This window comes from Acipenser ruthenus, chromosome 10, assembly GCF_902713425.1.
Source record: "Acipenser ruthenus chromosome 10, fAciRut3.2 maternal haplotype, whole genome shotgun sequence".
Classification (NCBI taxonomy): Eukaryota; Metazoa; Chordata; class Actinopteri; order Acipenseriformes; family Acipenseridae; genus Acipenser; species Acipenser ruthenus.
In genome coordinates this window covers 12565699-12590423 of record NC_081198.1, presented here as the reverse complement: position 1 = coordinate 12590423, position 24725 = coordinate 12565699, and the positions used below count along the sequence as shown (strand labels likewise).

The window sequence follows — 24725 nt, the reverse complement described above, 5'->3', positions numbered from 1 at the left end:
GAAAAATAAATTAATTAATTAAAAGTACTTGTGTGTAATGCATTAGAAGGTGTAATAGCTAAATATTTTTGTGTATTTTGTAAGGGTGATGTGCTCTGTGTAAAGTATAAATAACAAGTCCCAAATGTTATTCCTTACTATAGTCATCAATAATGGATGATCTATTCATTTCAGCATTCTGCTGTCCAGATCATTGATCTTGGCCTTTTAAAATAAGGGATGTAACACATAAAATTGAGAAGAAGAAAATATACTACAAAGGTCTTTCCAATCTTTGTACCACCTAGTCGAGTTATGAAATAATACAGTAATCGTACTATAGTTTACAGTGAGTGGGTAAATTCATGTACTGTAAAAACTATATGCACATTTTAAAATTAAATTGTCTGGCCTAATAAAAAATTGATTAAAAGAAGCTGATGAAGCACTGGTATCCCTGTCCTGAATTGTAGTATTAAACGCATTGACTTAAAGCCAATTTTAGAAGCGACATTTACTGCATTCATCTATTGTGAATCTCAACACAAGTTATACAGTTTCCAAGGACACATCATTAAAAAAATAATTGGAAACAAAAGATTAAAACAATCTTAGCTCTGCAGCTGTTCGTCAGCCAGCCACTGTTTGTAACATAATCCTTTTATTCGCTGCACTCTGGTGCTGATGCTGTCATTGTTGTTGGGGATCATTACTGGCAATGATGACCCTGGCAAGAACTCTTTCCAGGTATACACCACTAATGGCTGGCAGATAACTCCTACTGCAACTAAATACTTGTTTTTCATTTTATTTTATTTTTGTGGTTTTATAGGTTTAGAAAAGAAAGTTTTATAAATGCCAAATCTGGATTGTCTTTTCTATCATATGATATTGGCCACTCCCATTTCTCTTGTTTTCCAGTCAGGAACAGGTTCCTTCAGTCAGTTTTGTCCAGAAAACACATTATATACTAACCATCCAATTATTTCGACATTTGATGAAATACATCAAATTAATTCAAGATTTGTTTCTTTCATGTTTTCACACTTTTCTTTGAAGAGCAAGTACATTGAGATCTATGTATTGCTTCCCTTTTGATGGTCTTTTTCAAAATTTCTGACTAGGTGACTTTCACGGCATGTCCTGAAAAGTTTACCACAGTGTAATATCAAAATAAATGCTATTGTGTTTTGTGGTTGAAATAAAACAAACAAAAAAAAAACAAACATGCATGCAAAAAATATTCAGATTCAGTTATGTAATGTAAAAACAGTAGATGCATGATCTTACCTGTATTAACATAAGTTTGCAGTTTATCCAGGTGTGTACCGCAACTGCAATTTCTTTGTATGGTAATGCTTTGTGTGCAATCTTGTATTCTGAAATGCCATAATACCATTTTCTTTTTATCTTTTGATAGATATTCGACTTGATGGATGCCAAAGCTCGTGCAGATTGCATCAAAGAAATAGATCTCCTTAAGGTAAAACACTAGAGGAGTGAAAAACAGCATCTTGTGTTGTATTATGTTTTCTAAAGGTGCCTCAGCTGAGACCTGATACTGAAGAAAAACAATTGATCTGTATCAGACGCACAGTTTCCTGTGAGGCGAGTGCAGATCACTTCAGTAGCTTCCATATATCATTCCTTGAGGCCCAGATTGACTTTTTTTTTTTTTAATGCCGAAAACTGTCTGTCTGACTATGAAGGATGGCGCAGTGTATTGAAATGTATTTTTTTTTTTTGAGAGAGGGGGGAAAAAAAGGTCAATAATTGGGATTTACAAAAAAAGAAAACATTTGCTTGCACAAATCAACCGAATTAATAGGATCTGGCGAAATCCATTGAGGGTTTTTTTTTTGTTTTGTTTTTTTTTACTAATTGTACTGGCTCAGAAAATAGTGCTTGCTCTGAAGAAGCAAGCGCTCATGTTTTGAGAGCACCAAATGGTTTCATTGTGTTGGTACGGGTCATTGTTTTATGGATGACTGGCTTTGTGTGACAGTGCTTAAGTAAGGTGAGGATTGATGACACAGGAGACGTCCACCCACGAGCCAGTCACAGCATGGGTGAGTGCAGTCTCACGCTCCCAAGCAGCGCTTTGCCAGTCGGCTAACCTAAAAGGAAATGGCCTTCAGTGGGGCGAAGTTAATTTAGTAGTCACGTTTATACATTCTTGTCGTTTTTGTTTTGTTTTTTTTTCCCCAGCAGTTACTTAGTTAACTGGTAATTTGATTTTTGTCAGTGTACCAGGCTGCATCATGCAATTAACAGACTGTCACAAAGTAGTGGATGCTGCATCAGCAAGCATAGCAATAATCACAATAAAACTGGAATAGTAAAAAAGTAAAATTTAGTTTGTGGCCCTTGGTTGTCTTTATTTTAGGACAGTGCCCTTACAATTCAGAGGTATTTCAGTCAAGGGAATATTCCAGAGTAATCCAGACATCATGAGTGGTACTAGAGTGGCCATTTGTTCATGGCTTTAATGTCTTCCATATAGTTGTTACCTACTGTTCTGATATATGTCAGAGGGAACATTTTCTCCTCATTTTACCCCCAAAAATGATGATCTGCAAGGGTGACTGACAAGATAAAATAACAAGATCAACATTTTCAGACTTTACTGTTGTACAACTCTGCAAACTCCATTCTAAATAAAGTGTTGCAGATCATGACATGAGCTTTGCCATTCCACCAGGTAGAATGTAGAATAAATCACTTGGTACGTGTGTCAAATGGACATCGACTGTGGCATATGTGTGCTTAGAAAAGCAGCAGGCCTGCTTTAGTTTCCTTCCGTATGGTTTGTAGCCAGATATCTGAATCCAAATCTTGTATGAAGATTATTTATTTATTTAGGACAGTGCCCATTTTAACTAATACATTTATACCTGTTTTACTTTCCATGGCTTCTCATCTTTGTGCATTGTAGAGTGTTTTTAAATGTATTTTTTAAATATTTGTTTTGAAGCTACATCAAATTATAAAATGCAATATCTATATGCACATTTAGTAATTTTATAGTAAAAAATATATTTATGCATTCTTATCATATCAGTTATGAACATTTGTATAACAGTATGTCATGCCTGTTCCAGAGTCTGCTCCTTTAGTCCCAAACTAATGATATCTGACAAATTACTTTTTCTTTGATTGTTTGAATTTGCTTTTTTCAGTACTGTTAATAGATACATGCATAAAGTCAGTGTGGTTGGATGTCGTGAGTCTTTGACCAGCCAACAGGAATTGTAAGGCAATCCTGTTTTGCATTAGACACTTTTTGTTCTAGAAATATTACACAGCAGTTGACCTTTTAACTCTTCTCCTTTTAAAATATAAATTTGCTTTTTAAATCTGTGTGTTCTGCAGTCAAAACATATATTGGTAAGCTTTTATAGCAAAATACATTTTGCCTGAAGTGAAAGTTTAGTCTAGTATTAAATGTAGCACAGTACAATATTCCTTACTTTCATTTCATGAATGTAACACCGATCCTTTTACAAGTTTTCGGATCATTTCTGTGTTTTTTATATACAGGTTGTGTGTTATAGGAGTTTCACAGTATACTTGGGTTATGGTATTCTATATAGTATACTATGGTGTTATTTATAGAAAAGTACTGTATACAAGAAGATTATGTTATGCATTAAGTACACATTATACAAAGGATGTAAGCCAAGGCTGCTCAGTCTCGTGCATTATACATTGGGTGTGCTTTATATTACAAAAATGACTTGAGTTTTACTGTAGCCAGGTTGAGGTTTTTTTTGTGAACTGCATGGTAGTTCCTTTACTGTAAATAAGGAATACATGCTGTTTTATTTTTTTTCATTTATAGCACTTGCCTTAAGAAGCCTCGGTAACTCAAAGAAATCAAGTTAAATATTTAAACCATTAATGGCACTTCCTTTTGTCATTTCAGCAACTGAACCACCCAAATGTAATTAAATACTATGCATCATTCATTGAAGATAATGAGCTAAATATAGTCCTGGAGCTTGCAGACGCTGGCGACCTTTCACGAATGATAAAGGTAGGAAGGTCATTTGTCACTAATACTTTGTTTCCATCTACTACCAGCATGAAAGTGATCTCAGATTGTCTCGGTTTGTTTCAATTTTTTTTTTTTTTTTTTTTTAAATGTATAAACCCGGTTTGGTAGCTTAGTTCATCATGTACAGTAGATAGGAATTGGTGGCTGACCCTCGTATACCAGTAGATACCCAAATCTATACAAAAAGAACGAAAGTACAAAAGTTGGATGGACTCTGAAAATGAAACAAAATTATGGCCCAAGAATCAATAACAGATCAGACAATTGCATGTTTTTTTTTTAAATGAATGCAAGGTAAAAAAAAAAAAGTTATGTAGAATAATAATAATAATAATAATAATAATAATAATAATAATAATATTTAAAAAATGCAACAAGCAAGTGATGACTTGATCCGAGTCAGAAATTGCACTGTTAGTGGGAACCAATTATACTTGGGAGGCAAGGTTTTTTTTTATTTTTTTAAGTTACCTACATATTTAAAGGTACAAATTATGTTTAAGCTTATCAATATTGCATCTATATGAAGAGTATACTGTAGCAAATGTAAAGCGGCAGCATCAGTACATGTTTTAGTCTGTTTGATTTTTGACCATTTCAGAATTCAAGTTAAATCAAATGGCCCTTCATTTGCATAGACTTACAGAATATTGCATGTACTGTGTTTGTTTTTAAATGCATCGTCGGCCGATATGCACCCCTCTAAATTCTATATTGAGGATTTGTATTAAATATGGGATAAATAAAATCAGGAAGAAACAAAGAAATAACCCATCTTGATTTTTTAAATTATTATTATTTTATATTTGCCTGCACATAATGAATACTGTGCATGTAACCTGCTTTATATCCATTGGTAGACATTTGCATAAAGCTAGTTGGTTCCTTCAAGGATGTGAAAACCGGTAACCCCATTACTGCAGCATTATTACTGATATACAGAGTGTGGTAATAGTTGAAGAAATAGCAGTTGTTTTAAAATAGATAGAAAATGACTTTTTACTGTATGTTAATATTTAATTGGGGGTGCTTTTTATTCCATTGTCCATGCCTTTATATTAATATTTAATGTAATGTATAGCTTTATTATTTTAAACCAAGCAGAGATATTTTTCTCTTACTGTTATCATGCTCATGCCTACCTAGCAAGCTCTATCCTTTTATTTACATAGACCACACTTAACTACAGAGTGTAAATAACAACTAAATGGTGCAGTCCCCAATGTTAAAACAGAATTAGACGCAATCAGCTATAGAGGCACTGCGAAACGCAACACTTTACCACCTTGCAGTAAGGCAAGGGACAAATAGAAAGCTTTTCCTTGGTAACCCACTTTCTGCTTTTATTTTTCTACAGAAATAGTTTATTAGTATTGATCAAACTTCTCAGCAGTTCTTAAAGAAGCCTTTAGTCTAGAAAAGTTCATGAAATCCCAACTTTAATTAATCAACAGCACTCTTCATATGCTGTAACTCATGAGAATGGGTCTATGGGTCATTTTTTTTCAAAATCCTCTGCTGGTCTTAGGCCTAGAAAGTTGGCATGTGCCATGGATATTTGACATACTATAGTGAGATCATTTTTTCTATTAACTCAGTTATTTTGCATTCGTTTTACATTAAGTCATATTAGCATCCTGCTGAGTAAGATCTCTTTTAGCAAAGCTTTAGTAGTCTCTCTCTCTCTCTCTCTCTCTCTCTCTCTCTCTCTCTCTCTCTCTCTCTCTCTCTCTCTCTCTCTCTCTCTCTCTCTCTCTCTCTCTCTCTCTCTCTCTCTCTCCTTTGTTTCTCGTTTCCTTTTGAAGATTTGTAAAAATAGGCCAAAACCAAAAGAATATTCTGTTAAAACTGAAATCAGTGGAAAAAGTTTAGAGAGGGCAATTTCATGTATATTAAAGTTATGCACCAGATGTGATAACCACAAAGTGGATTTTCAGAGTATTCATGTGATTTCAATTGAAACAGATTACATTTACTGTATAAAATATGATGAAAAGAGAAGTGTTTTGTAGGAGGCTTGCAAAATTGTTTTTATTTTTTAAATGTTTTTCATCTGATTCTGGTAGACCAACATTGCTGAACTTTGACAGAGCTTGTTATAATTAAACTCCTATATAACAGCTATTTGCTTATGTGAACAGTTTGAGTATATGACTATTTGGGGAACGTAGAGACACGTAATACCAACCTAATTAATGAATGTCTATATTTTGTCCATGTGACATAAAAACAATAAAATGAGTTTCTATTGGGTCTCCACAAAGGTAGGTATTGTAATGAAGACTGAATGTTAATCCTGCTGTCGTTTTTCACCTGTGCACTTTTATTCACTTATATAATGTCATATGATGAGTGAGCCCTTAAATGAAAATCCTCATAAATCTAGGTTATACACTTGAAATGTATTTGCTTACGATTGTAAGTCGCCCTGGATAAGGGCGTCTGCTAAGAAATAAATAATAATAAATAATAATTATAAAACCTGTACAAGAACTTCTTTGTTTTGGCCGTACACAAGACTCATTCATAGGGTGGGTGGTATCTGCAGTATGTACAATAGGTCTTGTGCTTGGGCAGCTGTTAATTGTGGCTGTTCTTTTTTTTTTATTATTATTTTCAACAGCATTTTAAGAAACACATGAGGTTGATACCTGAGAGGACAGTCTGGAAATATTTCGTTCAGCTGTGCAGTGCCTTGGAACACATGCACTCTCGACGTGTCATGCACAGAGGTATTTCAGTCAAGGGAATATTCCAGAGTAATCCAGACATCATGAGTGGTACTAGAGTGGCCATTTGTTCATGGCTTTAATGTCTTCCATATAGTTGTTACCTACTGTTCTGATATATGTCAGAGGGAACATTTTCTCCTCATTTTACCCCCAAAAATGATGATCTGCAAGGGTGACTGACAAGATAAAATAACAAGAGCAACATTTTCAGACTTTACTGTTGTACAACTCTGCAAACTCCATTCTAAATAAAGTATTGCAGATCGTGACATGAGCTTTGCCATTCCACCAGGTAGAATGTAGAATAAATCACTTGGTATGTGTGTCAAATGGACATCGACTGTGGCATATGTGTGCTTAGAAAAGCAGCAGGCCTGCTTTAGTTTCCTTCCGTATGGTTTGTAGCCAGATATCTGAATCCAAATCTTGTATGAAGATTATTTATTTATTTATTTATTTATTTATTTATTTTAATTTAACATCAGGAAGGTGCTCAGAACATAGTACTAATTGTGGATATCGGGACCAATCATCTTTATCAAGATTACTTTGTGTCCTCTTGCATTTAACATCTGTAGAAAAATAAAACGCTTTAATAAGGCGTAAAACATCAGCCCAGAAGCTACATTTCTAAACGTCAGGTTGCATTCTTGAACAAGGTTACATGAAACTGTCTACTAACAGTATTAAACAATTTTGCAATATAACTGTACCTTGAGTCATCCAAGTCCTAATCAAATTGAATTAATTAAACAGTGCTTTAGGGTACTTTTCCATCCAGAGATGTTAAACATAAAAGGGTGGGTGTATTCTGTTCAATGTGGTGAAATTGTTACTTCACTCAGCACAACAGCTTCTGTTTTCTGACCATGGTAGTGACTGGCACCTTTCTTACTCTCATTGGGGTATGACGTGAAATGTTTTATTTTTGTATTACTTTGTTTGTTTATTTATAACAGCATTTTAGGTTTTGAGATGTTTGTGAATTGCTTTTGCCATTTTATCTGTGTGCTGGCTTTGCAGACAGGAAGGTGATGTCAGTCCACTCTTCAGAATTGTGCCTTTTCATCTCGCTCTACAACATAGTTTCCATTGTGTCCAGGAAAAAAAAATGTGTGTGGTTTAGCAGGGTTCAGAACTTACCTGCCTAGTATGACGCACATCCATCAAACGTAGCTGCATTCTTGCATATTAAAATTAAACCGCTTACCAATTAATTTTTTTATTTGTTTTACAGATATAAAACCAGCTAATGTGTTCATTACAGCCACCGGGGTAGTGAAATTAGGAGACCTGGGACTTGGCCGATTCTTCAGCTCAAAAACTACAGCAGCACATTCTTTAGGTAAGAAAGCCTTCAAGTTCAGCACAGTAGAAGACCAATTTAATTACAGAAGCTGGATGTGTTTCATTATATCGCATAGACTAAAACCATGTGTCTATTATAAAAAAAACTTGTGCAGCCTTAGGCAAACCTTACAAACCGGTGCAGGGTATATCCATTTCATAGAGCACTTAGGGGTTTCCTGTTGCCTTGACCTCCAACCTTTTCACAGATGAAGTCTGTCCTTGCTACTGCAGTACAAGTATGATTGCACAAGAGTGTAATAAAAAAAACAAACAGGCTATGATGAATGGACTGCATTGAGATCTCATGCTGAGCTGACCTGCTGATCTTTTTAAGGAATAAAAAAAGCAGAAATTAATTTTATTTTTGTAAACAACACGTCCAAAAAAAGCTTTTTTTTTAATTTATTTATTTATTTATTTATTTTTTTTTTTAAATAATTATTTTCAATCAAAATTCATATGAATGAGAACCTTGAAAATATCTGTTTAAAAATACACTACTTTTAAATAATGAAGTGATTTTCAGATCAGGTGCTGTAAATCCCTAAATCCTGTATTGCAGTAATGCCTGACACCTTATAAAAATGTCTCTAGAGGGGTGTTGATTTCAATACCATCCTTGTTTTGAGCAGTGCAGTTAGATGCTGTATAAACTCATGCTGAAATGATCTGCTCACGAATAGCCGTAGACTATTTAAAATAAATAAATACATGCAAATAAAATAATTTTATTATCAAGACACTTTGAAGAATGTATTCTAGATTAGTTTTGTGATGAAACAGGCAGTGGTAAAAATGAAGTTTATTTATATATAGACCAGGGTTAGAAACTAACAATATTGTGCTACTAGTCCAAAGGACTAGTACCTTTTGAAACTTAAAGTAGTCCTGATGTAAACTTGCTAGACCTTATGTGAAGTGCTTAAGTTGGAATCAACAACAGTTGGGGTCCCAAAAACTAGGCTTAGATTTTATTTTGCTAAAAAATAAACACTGTTATAAATTTAGATTTACATTTTGTTTTTTAACAAAGCACCTTCGTAAACGCTCATACAGATCGATCAGTCACCTGTTTGCACCTCGTTACTGTGCGAATAACTTGTACTGTGCGCTGAGAAACTGACACTGACCGCACCAGACGGGGTGACAGAGGAAAAAATTCTCTCCGCGTGTCACCTTGCCAACCAAGAAGCTCTGCCTGAAATTGACACCGATGACACAAGTAAAATGTTTATTTTATTGTACAGTACATGTGTTGCTATTTACAAAAATGATGGCTGGCTATGAATTACTATCTACGATAATTTACTGTTCTCACGTATACATGCGAGTCCAAGTTTAAAGACCCTACGGTTCACTCTAGCCCTGGGATGAAATTGTTAGGTGGCTATTTAATTTTTATTTTTTATTTTTAATTAGCAGTGGGAGAACCGCTTCAGCAAGTGCAGTAGAATCTGCCAGAACTGACGGACGCTGAATCTACTATAGATACTAATGAGAGCATAACAAATACAAAAGAAAAACAAGAAACGCAGATCTTTTCAAGAAAGCTGGGAGACTTTATATAAATGGATTTTATATTTTTAAACACTAAAAACAGTTCTGCTTAAGATGCAGAACAGGTGATTTAGAGACCCGGAGCGCTCACAGAACCGCTGCATGTGCACCTATTATCGGTGAATACAGCCTGGTTTTCAAACGAACTGATTATCGCTCACCAGTACTGTATTGGTATAAGAAAAGTGTATTTTAAAGTAATTTCAGCTTCCAATCACTTAAAATATGCTGACGATAATATTGATAATGTAAACACCAAGCTACAGACAGCAAGTCCCAAGCTTTAAACGTGTTACTGTTTATAGATAAGAACTCAACTTTATTATGAATATATTGTGTTATGTTTTAAGCAACATACTACGATAATGTTTACTATGGTAATTGTTTGTTTATTAGTTTAAGTGTTTAGTAAAACGTGGTCTATTGTTTGACCTCGTTGGTACAACCGCCCCCCTTTGCTAATGGCATATTCAGTCAGGGTTGTAACCCGGTATAAATCAACACATTACTGTAAAATGACTTTACACTTACTTCAAAAGATGAAACGCATTTCAGTAAACTCAAACACAAAAGTAAAAAGTCATTAGGAGGCAGTGTGGTCCAGTGGTTAAAGTCCAAGGCTTGAAACCAAAAGGTCACCGGTTCAAATCCCACCCTGCCACTGACGGACACACTGTGTGACCCCGAGCAAGTCACTTAAACTTCTTGTGCTCCATCCTGCAGATGAGATGTTCAATCAGTGTCCTATTGTAAGTGACTCTGCATATAATGCACAGTTCACAGCCTACCTTTGTAAAGAGCTTTGTGATGATGGTCCACTATGAAAGTTGCTATATAAAAATAAAGATGTTGTTGTTATTGTTATTATTATTATTATTATTATTATTATTATTATTATTATTATTATTATTATTATTATTATTATAAAGTGGGTTTGGCATTGCTGGGGAGATGAAGGGAATGTTTCAGTTCCGAGTGACTCTTTTCTAAGCATTATTTGTGAAATGCTTATTCACCACTGCTGCACCCTGTTAGAGAATTGACTTTCCTGCAATACTGAATGTGAGAGTATATGTGTACATTTGTTTTATTAAGTACTCACCCAGAGTACTACTGAGACACAGGCATCAACTAGTCCTCATCAGATTTAATTTGACTTAGGCGAGCAGGAGTTTCTAACCCTGTAGACACTGCAGTAGTTTGCCTAGTGGTTCAGTGGTTTGATGCTCTGTGCTTTAACTCTCTGCCACTGGAGACTGATAAAACTGCAGAAGGAATAAACATTAACTACAAAAATAATGAAAGCTGAGCATGAATGAAAAGCAGTACAGCACCCTCTCTATGTAAACTGGGCTAGCCTCTGTGCAGTACTAGACAGTCCCTCCAGGATTCTGTGATAGAGCAGTGCAGAATTCAGCAATGGAAGGAGAAAACCATTAATCGCCACAGAAATTTGCACAACTAGGTGATTTTTTTCACAAAGAAAAGTATTTTCCCTTCAGAAATACTTTGGGTACCCAACAGCAGCCACCTAAAACCTACAAGATAAATTGTGCACATGGAATATACTGTAATTTCAAAAGATCATGCTTCACAGTACCTGAAAACCCTTCATGAAGACAGCGTGAAACTGTTTGAGCTGACCCGTGAGACTAAAGCACAAGAAAAACAAGTCGCTTTTCCACCAGGTACAACGTAGAAAAAGAGATGCAGACAAAACATAAAAGAATGTTGCTACATTAGAAAAAAAAAAAAGAAAGCTTTTTTTTCTCTCACTCTCTCTCAGAAAGATGGTACCTGAAATGAAGGAGAATAAAAATGTAATTACTGGCACCGATAGCTGTACGAATATGAAGCTAACATTGGCAAATGTAAATGACAAGGATAGTAGCAAAACATATTATCGCTGTTAAATAAAACTAAAGTATATTTTTCTTGATTTTAGTTGCTTTACCAAATAGGGGTGCACCGATAAAGATTTTCTTGGCCGATACTGATAGCCGATGGTTATCTACCCTTATCTGCCGATACCGATAATAAGTGCAGGTAAACTATTGTAAACTACTAGAACATGACATTTTTATAAATGTTAAAAATGAACAGATATCACTTACTTGTGTATTAATGACAAAAATGAGCAGGTATTGTTTACCTGTTGCATTTACTTCAGAAAATGAATACAAAGAATAACGTTGTATTATATTATGATTGACAGCAATTTATACATTTGTTTTATAACATAGTCACAAAAATAACATTTTGCATTTGTACTAGTAAAAAGACTTTGGTAGAAAAAATCTATAATGTGACATTAACTTTTATAGCCACTTGCTGTCAAATATTGTGTATTATAACTTCTACCTATACTGTACAGTAGAAAAGAAAAATGTAGCCTACGCAATGTCAACTACAACAACTTTCGTTAAATTTTTATTTTTAGCATACACTGCTTCAAAATGCAGCACAACTTAAATTGTTCACTTAATCAAAAAAAATATGTTAAAATATAAAATTTCCAGTTCAAACTTGAATTTGTTACTTAAAAGACGGCACAGTAATCAATTTCTCATTCAAAATGCCGCCGAATACACTCGCAACCAATGCAGATTAAGTAAGATCAACAAAAATTACAAAAGGTACATTGTGTAGTAGTAATAATAACATTCTACTCGCAGTTCATCGTTGGATTTAATGTAGCATCAAGTCTGTTCTGCTGCACACAGCTCCTATTGCTGTCTTCAGATATTTAAAAAAAATTCCAAACACCGCTCTTTTGAGACACATTTACTGCAGGTTGATCGCACTGCAAGGAAAATGACAGTCTCGTGTTCTCATTAGTAAGCACACCTTCCCAGACAGTAAATTCTGTGCTGGAAGAAATTGAAGCATGAATATCGATGTACATTATCGGCTAAAATAATAAAAACTGACAATTAGTCGATTTTGTGTTTTTTTTTTTTCCTTATGTCGTTGCCATGCTGATAGGCTACCGATTTATCAGTGCACCCCTAGTACAAAATATATTGTCCATTTGCTCTTGTTTTGCATCTCGCATAGTTTAGGCCTGGTTTTCACCTGATGTATGTTGGGAAATGTAGTTTAGTTAGGTTTATAGGAAGTGTTAATATGGATGTTTTTCCATATTATCAAACTAGATTTAAATCCTTTAACACTGTTAATGTAAAAAAAAAAACAAAAAAAAACCAATCCTGTTTTGTCGCAGATGTGTAGACAAAAATACAAAAAAGAAAACCCTTTTTAAGAACAGTCAATATGTTGTATATTAAGCCATTTATTCTTTAAATATTAATAAAAATGCTTGTTTATTTTACCTCATTTTGTCCATCTTTGTGAATGTGCACCCTTTGCTGTAATTCTGTAAAATGCTCCAGGCAAATAAAAAAAGAAACAAAAAAAAACAAAACACAATCACTGTACAATAAAATATTATATTCCACTTACAGATTATTGTGAATAGTTTTTGTGAACACTTTACATTTCAAATATTAAGTGATTTTTAAAGCTGATATAACAAATTACATAATCTTTTTAATGTTTATTAATGAACTTGTGTTTGCCTTTCTTATAAGACCCATTACAGTGCTTTATTTCTCTTCTGTGATTTACTAAGCTTAAACTTGCCAGGGTCTGAAATTCATAGGTTTCTACATGGCAGGTTAAATTCACCCAGGGGCATACAGACCCTGTACTTGCCTTTCCCTTTGGGTGAATAGACAAAAGCCTCACTCTGCAGGGGGGCTTGACAGTTGTAGCTGTAATGAGACAAACCTGCACTGTAGAACACTGGGATGTGCAGCGTATGGGGTCCAGGAGGCTGTGTTATACGCCTGTCAATTCTCTGCTTTAGAAGCCAAGACGTAGCCTTTTAACTTTCTCTTTCAGCATCTGAGCTGCCTGCAGATACAAACTGCAAAATCGTAGTAATCTGAGCTTTTTGATCCAGGGCTGATTCCCCTTTAAATTGCAAAAAAAGAAGAGCAAAACAAAAGCCATTCAGGAAGAAACCAGTTATATAAAAGTGAAAAAATTATTGCAGTCCATATTTACATTTAATCCGAACAGTCTCCACAAAGAGTAGTACTAATTACCTTAACCTAAAGATAGGTGTGCATATGAGTGCAAAGTGGATGATTAAACTGAAGAGAAATGTACTGATTTTGTATATTTCAACAGCAAAATGCTTAACAAGGTTAAATCTTACTGTAATCTTAATGATCTGCATCTTCCTATGCAATGTGTTTTATATACCTGTGGTGTTTGATTTCTTTCACTCGGATGGCCACAGGAGATTTTAGACTGTAGTGCATTTAAGGTGTTGTACTAGGGCTAAACTGCCAGCATTTGTCTGTATTTTTCCTATCATCAATCTTTTACGCTCCTATCTACCCCCTAATGTTTCAGAAGCTTTCCTTGATCTGCTGGTAGGAATTACTTTTGCTTTTGGTAAACTATGATCCTTCAAACTTCTGTGTTTTACCTGCCCCCTGTGGATTTTCTACAGCTGCCTGTCTGAACATTACTCACTGTCAATTAGTCTTTTGGCAAAGAAAAGGGTGGATCTTTGACTTTGTCCCTTTCTAATTTCTAGATCAACACAGAAACCTGATTTGAAAGTATATACCGGATTCTGCAGAGTCAATGCCCCTGGTTTGAATGATTGCCCTCTCCCCTCCCCAAGTTTTGGCTGAAAGTAAAATTTTCGTCATTATTTTCCGGTTTTTAATAACCATGCGGAAATAATGCCTGAGGGGAAATATCGCGGCTTACGTGAATAGAAAAAAACTGCCTAGAAGTAGTTTCTCTGGGCATTGATGATTTAGACTATTGCTTGCATCATCAATAATGAAGGTTCAGATGACGAAGAGTTTGGCAGTTTCGAGCAGATGATAGACTGTGTTCTGATTGGTTATGCTTTTCTGTTGCACTACAATCCATATTTTGGATATTTTTTTTTTTGGCAAGTCAGGCATTTTTTTGTATTGAACATTTTAATGCTATAGTGTTACTTTGGGTGCTACACTGGACACTTCACTTTCTTACTTACACAGATTATGTAACCTTTTATTTTAGTGGACCGAACATTTCAATTGTTTATATGTTTTTTAAATGTAGCGACTTTTATTCTAGTGTTTTTCACCTACAAATGTGTTTTTTTCATGATGTGCTTTTGCACTGCACACTGCAGCTTTAATGTTTGAATGTTTTGTGAAAATATGACATTACAAAGCAGTGGACATACTGCTGCAACTTTGAATTGTATTTCACCAGTCAATAAATATGTTAACTGCACTTGATTCTTTAGCATGACTGCTGTGCTCTACCTTTTGAATTTTAAGCATGCCTAATATATCTACCTAATGTTAGTAATGTCTGTAATTTCGCCCCTGCCTGATTTTGGTAATAAAATATGTGTAATCTAAGTTCTGACATAGGCTGGTCATCCCTAATGTTAATTAACCTTTTACTCAAAAACGGTTTGTGCTACAGATTTGTGCTAGGTGTCATGTTATTGGAAATTGCATGGTGATGTGTTATTCCTTTGGTCATGTCATCTGAGTCTAATTACATTTTTGTTGCAGAAAATTTCACTGGAATTTTTTACCTGATTATTCAGATTTATTTGAAATGGAGGGGGCCAGGTTAGGTTCAGATTTCTTTTCACAGCAAACCAAACATATTACCTTCCTAAAATGTTGCACATAAGAAGCAGAGACCTTGACTGTTCCATGGTATTTTTTATTTTTAGGGTTTCCCCCGAAGGTCAAAGGCCAAACACTTTAAGGGGCATCATCCTTTGATTGTCTTGCAAATATAATTTTCTACCACAGGTCTGTAGCACAAACAGTGTTTGAATAAAAGGTTGAGCAACATTAGGAGAGGGAGGGGAGCTATACAATTTTAAAATTAGGAATTTTGATTTTGGAGTAATCATTTTAAAATACAATTTCTGTGAATAACTAACAAATCCCACCTCAGCCACTGACTCATTGTGTGACCCTGAGCAAGCCGCTTAACCTCCTTGTGCTCCGTCTTTCGGGTGAGACGTAGTTGTTAGTGACTCTGCAGCTGATGCATAGTTCACACACCCTCTGTAAGTCGCCTTGGATAAAGGCGTCTGCTAAATAAACAACTAATAATAATAATAATAATAATAATAATAATAATAATAATAAATAATAATAATAATAATAACTCATTGATTTTCATCTCTTGCACCTTGTGGTGGGAAGCTATAACTGCAACAGCAGTAGAATGAAATTAGGCGGGGCATGAGTTACATGTTATTGTATGTGTTTAAAATGCAAACTTTTTATGTATTATTCATTTTTATATTGCATTTAATTCAACTGTAAAATATGGGTAGATTTAAGCTGTAATTTCCAATTCATTACTAATTGGAGTCTGTAAATGCTAATACTATGAAGGCTATTGTACAATTTTTTTAATGCAATTCCTTTGCAATTAAAAAATAGCCTGTCAGGCTGTACCTTGTATTTATTATCAGGACGGATTGAATGAAATATATTTCAGAATGGATAGCATTTTTATAAAAAGGTGGGCTTTTACTGATTCTGTTTGCTGTAAATATAATTCTTAGATACATTTTTAAATTCAGTCCCTCAAAAAGCAATACTAGATGCAGTATCTATTCTTTTAATAAAGTGCTTTAAATTCAACAATATTTAGTTGTAGTTTTCAAAATGTAATACATGTCTAGGCATTGCCAGACGTAATCTCAGGGATCTACATTAAATTATGAATTCTAGAACTAAGATATTTCTTCTGTGTTTTTGTGTTCCAGTGGGTACCCCTTATTACATGTCTCCAGAGAGGATACATGAAAATGGATATAACTTCAAATCTGACATCTGGTCACTAGGCTGCTTGCTCTATGAGGTAAACTATAAAATACCACCAACCTGATATACTGATGTTGCTTTACTTTATGAGATGTAATACTACCCTTATTAAGATGTGGTATCTATCATGAAATTACAGTGTCACATTTTTACGAGGAAAGCAATATGAAACGGAAATCTGTAGAATATCTGAAGAGCTTTGGAAAATGATTTTGACACATTTACATATGTTGTAAATAACTAATGTAGTTTTGCTTAAATGACTTCAGTGCTGTACTACAATGTACTATAATTACACTTTAAAAATAAATAAATAAATGAATAAATAAATAAAAAAACCTTTGCATCTCCACTTAATGAAAAACTGTGAGATTTGCATCACAACAGAAAATAAGTAGCCACAGATGCTTAAATGCAGTGGTAGTCCTGACAGTAAAATACTGTACTGTAATGTCATTTTAATTCAAAGGTCATTACATGTAACACCGCACAGCAGTTAAACTAGGCACCCTCACGAGACGATTGCTTTTCAAGTATACTGTAGTAAAATATGATTTTGCAGCCTTGAGTAATCATAATCGTGATCATATAACAAGTTGCTTACCCACAAGGACTTGTTTTGATGTATTGCCTTCAGTGATTGAGCACCATTGACATTTGTATACTGTGTTTAAACTGCTGACACGCAGAGGTGTTTTTGCTAATTGTAATGTGATGTGGCCGAGGGCAGTGTCAATGATCAGGCTGGAGTCTTGGTTTAAACTGGTGTTGGTTTTATTTTTTCTTACAGTACGGTGGGGAAACAACCGCTAATAAAACAAACAAAATAAACCTAGCTTTCAGTTGGAGCACTAACTAAACAATACTTTGTGTGGTCCCTGTGCATACATGCGGGAACTCATGACATCTAGTGGTCAACCCTTTACACTGCAGGGAACAAAGCTTTCATTCTCAAACTAACATACCGATTCTGCAGCACTTCACCACAGTAATCATATCGGTCCACTTTTAAGAATAAACCGCTTATAAGAATCGTTGATAAGGAAGTTGAGAGGCCAGCCACATCATGTTGAGTGAATCATCAAAAACATAAAGAAAAGCCAGCACTGGTGAAAAGCTAAGGAGGAAAAATGGTGTTTGGTTATTCAGCTTTCCCATAATAAAACTTAAATCACTGAAAGGAAAGCACTTGATGTTCCTTTTGATTCCCTGTGTGTAATGTTGTTAGCTGTGTTTTTGGTAATTCAATAGAAACTACAACTCCCAAAGAGCCTCAGGCTGCAAACGCAGAGATTCCAACTCTAAACTGTACAGAGACTATTGCTCTTGTTACTAATTAGTCTCCCACAATGCACCTGTCTCGCACTGTGCTTGCCTAGCAGTTAACTCAAGTCAGACACGTCCGTGAGAAGAGACAAACCAAGTTTGCATTTCAGATCCCTTGGTGCTGTTTGCTTCATTCCTGGGCAGTCCTGTAAACAATACCACTGATTCATGTGGGTTGTGGGGAGGATGATTTCATGTTGAGAATTGCATCTCATGTCACATCACATGACTTGAAACAAAGACTTCACTAGACTAATCCGAGATTAGATCACATGGTAAAGGCTAAGAGGTACACTAAAATAGACTTGTTTTGGTATTTATTAGAATATTATATATGCCATGTCAGGGGCTTGTTGGTTTTAATATCATGATAGATTGTTGCCTTAATCGTACCAGACAAACCCAATTCTATTCATTGTATCATTTAGTATAAAATGGTTATTTTTAAATACTCTTATCCCGATTGGTCAAAACAGGTCACATGGAGGTGTTGCTATTATAGCATATTACTATGGGTTGGCCACTCAAAAAGGGGAAAGTCACTGTTAGATATCCATACGCCAGTAGAATTAAAAAAAAAAAAAAGCAGACATATTGGAATTTATTGCAATAAACATGACTGGCGAGATTTATGTAGATGTTGACCTTTTGGGAAAGCGAAGTGTACATGAGATATTGAATGTCTGAATCGGACACCAGTGATTAATTAAAGTAGTGAAAAAAAGCAAAAGTAGGTAGTCAATTCAAAACTTGCCATTCTGATCATTCTGCTTCTCCCTACTACAGCGTTTTCAGCTTTTTAAGAGACTGGTGGTTAAATGGATGTTTTTTGCCACTGCCCCCGTCTCGCTCTCAGTTCTCCTCTGATTGGTTGCATCTCCTGCCCTGCCTGCTGTCACCGGTCCCACCCCCTGCGCAGCTGTAATCTGATGCAGATTATTTATAAATGCTTCTCGACTATTCCTGCCATACCTTTCTCTCCACATAAATGTGTCCAGGTACGATGGTATCATCTCTTCTGCTGTGCCCTGCATTGCTTTAAATTGTTTCTTAACACTGGCAAAGTAGTTCTCCACATTGTCTAGTCGTAACCTGCAAGTCAGTTTGAGAAGTAACCGGGCATTCATCCATAATGCAAATAAAGTCTTTCTCGCCACTGTGAAGCGGTAGCACAAACCTGGTATGGATACCCTGCATAACAAAGAACGATTAAAAAAACGAAACAAAAAGACAGCACTGTCACCTGATACTGTCGCAGTCTTGTGAGGAAGATTTTGGTTTTATTAAAAAAAAAAGTTATATGGAACTTTTCTCTTAGCAAAGTTTTAGGCAGAAGGATGTTTTAATAAAAATTACTTTTTGTTAATTTAAAAAAGCGTTTTTACAAAGAGTATTAGAGTATATCACATACCCTGTCGTGCCTTATTGCTTACGTATGTACTGTATATAGATATTTATTATTTTCACCATCCTGTATATCTTTTTATTAATTAAACTAAATTACTTAATCTGACCTGTCTTTTGGCAGATAACAGAAGTAGTCAATGCCGTATACAGTCACTGTGCGGGTGCCTTATTGACATCTTAACTGGAAGTGGAGCGGATGCATTACATTCTCTGCTTTGTTTTGGTGTAGACTGGTGTTTATAGCAGTGTAAAGCAGCTAAAGGAATGATAAACAAATCAAAAGAAGTTTTGAAAAATAGCTGCCGTTTTCACCACATTAAATCTCCAGGGCATTGGGTTATTTCCCAGATGATAATGGTTTCATTTGCCATTTCCCCCCCAAGACAGAATTTGGTTTAAATAGTATGGATGTTTTGAGAAAGGGACTAGGAAAAAAATAATCCAAGAGTTACCTCAGAACGACATAAATTATCCCTGGTTCTGGATGATACACATCTAATAAAGCTGAATGGATTTTGAATGTCCCTATCTAGTGTTAGTAGCAGAATCAATAGCCATCATATTCTGTTTTTATTTCACAAACTTTTTTTCATTTTCTTTTTTTAAAATAAAAATTGGCCTGTGATACCATTATTTGACACACAAAACCCCTTCCATGTTGACATTTCACAAGAAAAAAAAAAAAAAAACTGGAATTTTATTAATGTGGGTAAGAAGACTCATGCACAAAAGAATTTTCATCTCTGAAGTTTTGGTGTTGGTTTTATAATCCTGAGAAAAAGGCCACAGTAAACTAAACAGCTGGCAATCAGCATGATCTGCGATTCACAAGAATTATTTTCATAGCAAACTGTCTGTATATTAAAGACAGGCAGTGTGCAAATCAATGAATCTGCATTTATATGGATTACATGTTCTTTTGAAGTCTTTTTAAACTGTCTTTAATAGCACTTGTTGAAATAGCTGGTGGGGTGTATCTTGTTTAAAAATGCAGCTGTCTTTCTGGTTGTTTTATATTTTATATATACATAAATCATGAATTTCTGCTTGTTCTTTTTAAGTCTTCCCTGGTCCTAAACATTACCCCAGCTGCTTGTTAAATTTTTACAATTAAAACAAATATGATTATCTTTTCATGCTCTTAATTTACGACCACATGTTTTAAATACACTGTTTCTTTGAACGCTCATGTTCAATTTAAGTATATTTAAAAGGATCATCCATAACTAATACTCAATAGTGTTGAATTTATAAATAATAAAAGTGGCATTTCTTTTTTGTGTTTATTTAATTTAATGGAATATTGTTTTTTACACTTTAATTCGGGTGTGCAAATATTTTAAATCTAGCGCTATAGTGAAAACTGATGCTGCTTCCTGATTCCAAAGACACTCAAATGGTTTAGCGGCAATAACAGTATACCAGAATACAACATTTTTACTATAGCAGTGTATTCTAAATATTTGCATTTGTCAAATTTTTGGTGTTATGATTGTACAACTGCAACAGGCTAAGCCAAGACCATCAGTTTAATTTTACATGGACTCTGAACCTTTGCACCAGTTAAGTTTAATTCTAAAATTAAAGTGTATTTGTTCACGAAGCCCAGTAGTCCTTGGTCACCATGTCCAAGGAGGTGATAAAGGTCACCAAGATTTCTAATAGGGTTAAGCTAAATCAACCAGTTTCCTATTCCTCCCTCCTTATTGTGGATATGCATCATTAGAATGAGACAGTGTTGTTTCCCAGAAGGCAGTAGTTCAAAACCTGGATCTGCATTCTCTCTTTTGAACAAAGAATTTTAAATTTGCCCACATGGTTTGGAAATGTATACACCATAACATATCGGCATAAATATGTGTTTAGATTTACGGAAATACATACAGCGTCAGGTATACCTTACATCAGTATACTTGCAAACACACAACAGAGTCGTGGATGTTGCTGCTAAATTGGAAAACCTGTTTAGTCACCGTGGTCAAGTATTTGGGCTGATTATTCATGTGAGGACAATATTAGATTTAGAAAATCTGAGATTCTTAAGGATCATTTTAAATCACTCTGTCTAAAAGCAAAAAAAATATATCTCTGGCCCTCTCCCCATAGTTAGGAGGGGAAGTGAACCCTTTAGTAGACACTTCTCTCTGAATCGCTGGCTATCTAAATGGTGTGCCTTAGAGAACCTAGGCTTGGGATAGTTTTTGGGAAAGACTAGGGATCTTTTAAAAGAGATGGTCTGCACCCAAATAGGAAAGGCACATTCATATTGACACAAAACATTTAGAATTACTGTAATAATGCATGACAATAATTTTACATGCATCCCTATCTCTTCCGTTCAACCACCCCTTGCCAACGTAAGCACAGCATTACTTGGTATGTCATTTGGTGAAGCAACTCACAAACCTCAGCTTTGTATTCAAAGTGACAAGCCTATTAGTCCTGCATCGACCCCTCTCCGCCTAGCATTATTAAACATAAGGTCTCTGAATAATAAATCTCTCCTAATCAACAACTTTACAATATAGATATTGTAACCTTAGTTGAAACGTGGTTGAAGCAGGATGACAATATAACACTAGTAGAGGCCTGTCCCACAGGCTTTTCTTTCTTTCAGAAGGCAGGTTCTGTGGGTCATGGTGGTGGCATTGCCACAATTTTCGGCAAGGAATTTGATCTTAAAAATGAGAACACAGAAGGTTATTCATCATTTGAAATTCTATCCTTTGTTGTTTGTGGTCCAACCCCTGTTCCGGTTGTATTTATTTATCATCCTCCTAGATCCAACTCTGGTTTTATCTGAGTTTGGTGAACTTTTATCAACACTTGCTGTCAAGTATGATAGGATTGTGATGTTAGGTGATTAATGTACATGTTGATGTAAACCTAGATCCTCTTGGAAAAGATTTTATCTTATTACTTGATTCTGTTGGCTTTACCCAGCATGCCCCTGGCCCGACCTATATCCATGGCCACACACTGGACTTTATAATGCTTGGTGTCGACCTCCAGAACCTGCATATTTCTGATCTTACAGTTTCAGATCACTTTGCTACCATTTTTTAACTATTAATACCAAATCCAATAATACCTTCGCCACAACTTATAAAAACTCGATCTCTCAATTCCAACACCACTGCTAAATTCCTAGAAGTAACCTCAGCCTTTATTCAATCAGCATCAGTGGATGTGCTGGTTAATAACTATAACAACACTCTAAGTAATATCTTGGATACCATTGCCATTAAAATATAAAAAGTGGTTTCTAAAAGATTCTCACCATGGTTCATGATACAACATGTATATTTAAGCAAACATGTCATAAATTTGAATGAAAATGAAAAGGTTTTCTTTCTTGCTTGGAAAGAGTGTGTTGAACTATAAGGCTGTGCTGTCCTCAGCTAGATCCGCCTATTACTCAGCCCTTCTAGAAACAAATCCGATTTCGGATAGTGCACCCAGCTTGGAGCATTCATCCTCTAACATTCAAAATATTCCTCAGGTCCTGCTGCCCCAGGCCAGTCTTTTGTAGCTTTTTCTCTGATTAACCAGTCAGATTTAACTGACTTGGTTAAGACGAAATCTACTACCTGTGTTTCAGATCCTGTTCCCACAAGATTACTTGAAGAAGCATTCTCTATGATTTGATTCTGGCATTTTAAGCATTATTAACAATTCACTCTCATCTGGTTTTGTTCCAGATTTGTTTAAGGTTGCTGCGGTACAACCCCTGCTTAAAAAAACTACTTTAGACCTAAACGTTCTTCACAACTATAGACCTATTTCCAATCTCCCCTTCTTATCTGAAGTCTTGGAGAGGGTAGTAGCGAACCAGCATAACACATTTCTTGCTGTACATAATGTTTATGTGAAAATTTCAGGTTTTTGCCCAGGTCATAGTACTGAAACTGCCCTTAAGAGTGGTAAATGATGTGCTATCTTATGAAAGGATCCCCTGAAAAAGTTACCTACAGTGATTGAAAGAAACATTCATCATACCCACAGATTAGAATAATCAACCAAATGGAAATCCAGAAATGCAATTACAAAAAAAAGTGATACTAGACATTAAGTGATATTACAAAGCAGTGTTGCATTTAGAATTAAAAAAAAAAAAAAAGGTTTGGAAATAATATTTATAAGTTTACATTTCCAGGCCAAACCTAAATAACACATTATCAAACATTTTCTTGTGAAGTGAACAAGACAGGTGAGATGCATCTTCCTGCGCTGTTTCAATTCTTTTCTTTTTCAAACTGCACATTACCAGACTTAAATGGAACATGGAAAACCATTTTTACTTGACAGTTAAGAAAAACATCCCATTCTTTTACTAGTCTTTTTTAAAAGGTTATAGATTTATAGCAAGTTGTGCTCCGCATCCTTATGTTTTGCATTATCTAATAAAATGGGGATTGAAGTCAGTATTTCAACTTGCTTTCCAAAGTACTAAGGTTTGTGTAACTTTTCTAAATTCGCACATCTGTACCATCCAACCAGACTACAGTAAATGACTTGCAGCAATTATATCAGTTTACTTTGTGTATACTGTAGCTTGTTAAACATGATGCTTAGAACTTTGGTGCTTAGACAGTCCATTCAAACATACTAAAATAGGTGGGGCTTGACCACCAGTCTTTTCAAAAAAATATTAAAATATTCATGATCTTACTTGCTTGACTGTGTGTACTCTTACTGTGCACCTTCAAATGTTATGCTATACTGCCATTTAAACAGAGGTAGAGAATGTTGGTACAATAACAAATAAGGCATAGGGATTCCGTTTCTGATCAATCTGTTCAACAATCAATCAATCAACCTTTATTTAATATAGTGCCTTTCACAAAAGCAATGCCTCGTGGCTGAAACAGAAAATACAAGCAGGGAATGCAATAATCACAGTAAATGAAAATACATGAGCAGGAGAGTAAATGCCTAAATAAATAGATAAAACAGAAGTAAATAAAAACAAGATCAATAAAACAATAATGCAATGAAATTAAATGCATAAATAAGTAGATAAAACATATAAATAAAAACAAGATCAGGGAAACAATAAAACCATAGACAATAAAAGAAAACAATCATTTTAAGATAGATAGATTATAAAAATGTGTCTTCAGTCTTAATTTAAAAGCTGCAACCATTCGTGCTTCCCTTACAGAAATGGGCAAATCGTTCCATAATTTAGGGGCCCTGTAACTGAAAGCTCTGCCACCAATACTAGTTTTTTAAATTTTGGGAATCGTGAGCAGCCTGGTATCCTGGGATTGGAGAGGCTGCCTCGAAACATATGGAATTAGAAGATCATTAAGGCAAGAGGGAGCCAGATCATGTAAAGCGTTGTAGGTTATGAGCAGAAGCTTAAAATCAGCCCGAAACCGAACTGGAAGCCAATGTAGGGCTGCCAATACCGGTGTCGTAGGAAATAAGTTG

General features: G+C 35.1%; 1 protein-coding gene across 4 annotated transcripts in view; it reads left to right on the top strand.

Moving 5' to 3' along the window:
* Positions 1–24725, top strand: part of LOC117400588 (serine/threonine-protein kinase Nek7) — a 57719-nt gene that overhangs the window by 20691 nt on the left and 12303 nt on the right. For 3 of the 4 annotated variants that reach the window (XM_059031785.1, XM_034000777.3, XM_059031784.1), the window contains 5 exons: positions 1400–1462; positions 3905–4015; positions 6660–6768; positions 8006–8113; positions 16499–16593. In XM_059031785.1, the coding sequence (XP_058887768.1) occupies positions 1400–1462; positions 3905–4015; positions 6660–6768; positions 8006–8113; positions 16499–16593 (486 nt within the window). Of the gene's footprint in view, positions 1–1399; positions 1463–3904; positions 4016–6659; positions 6769–8005; positions 8114–16498; positions 16594–18668; positions 19208–24725 lie in introns of those variants that run through there. The other variant, XM_059031786.1, reaches the window with a different exon arrangement.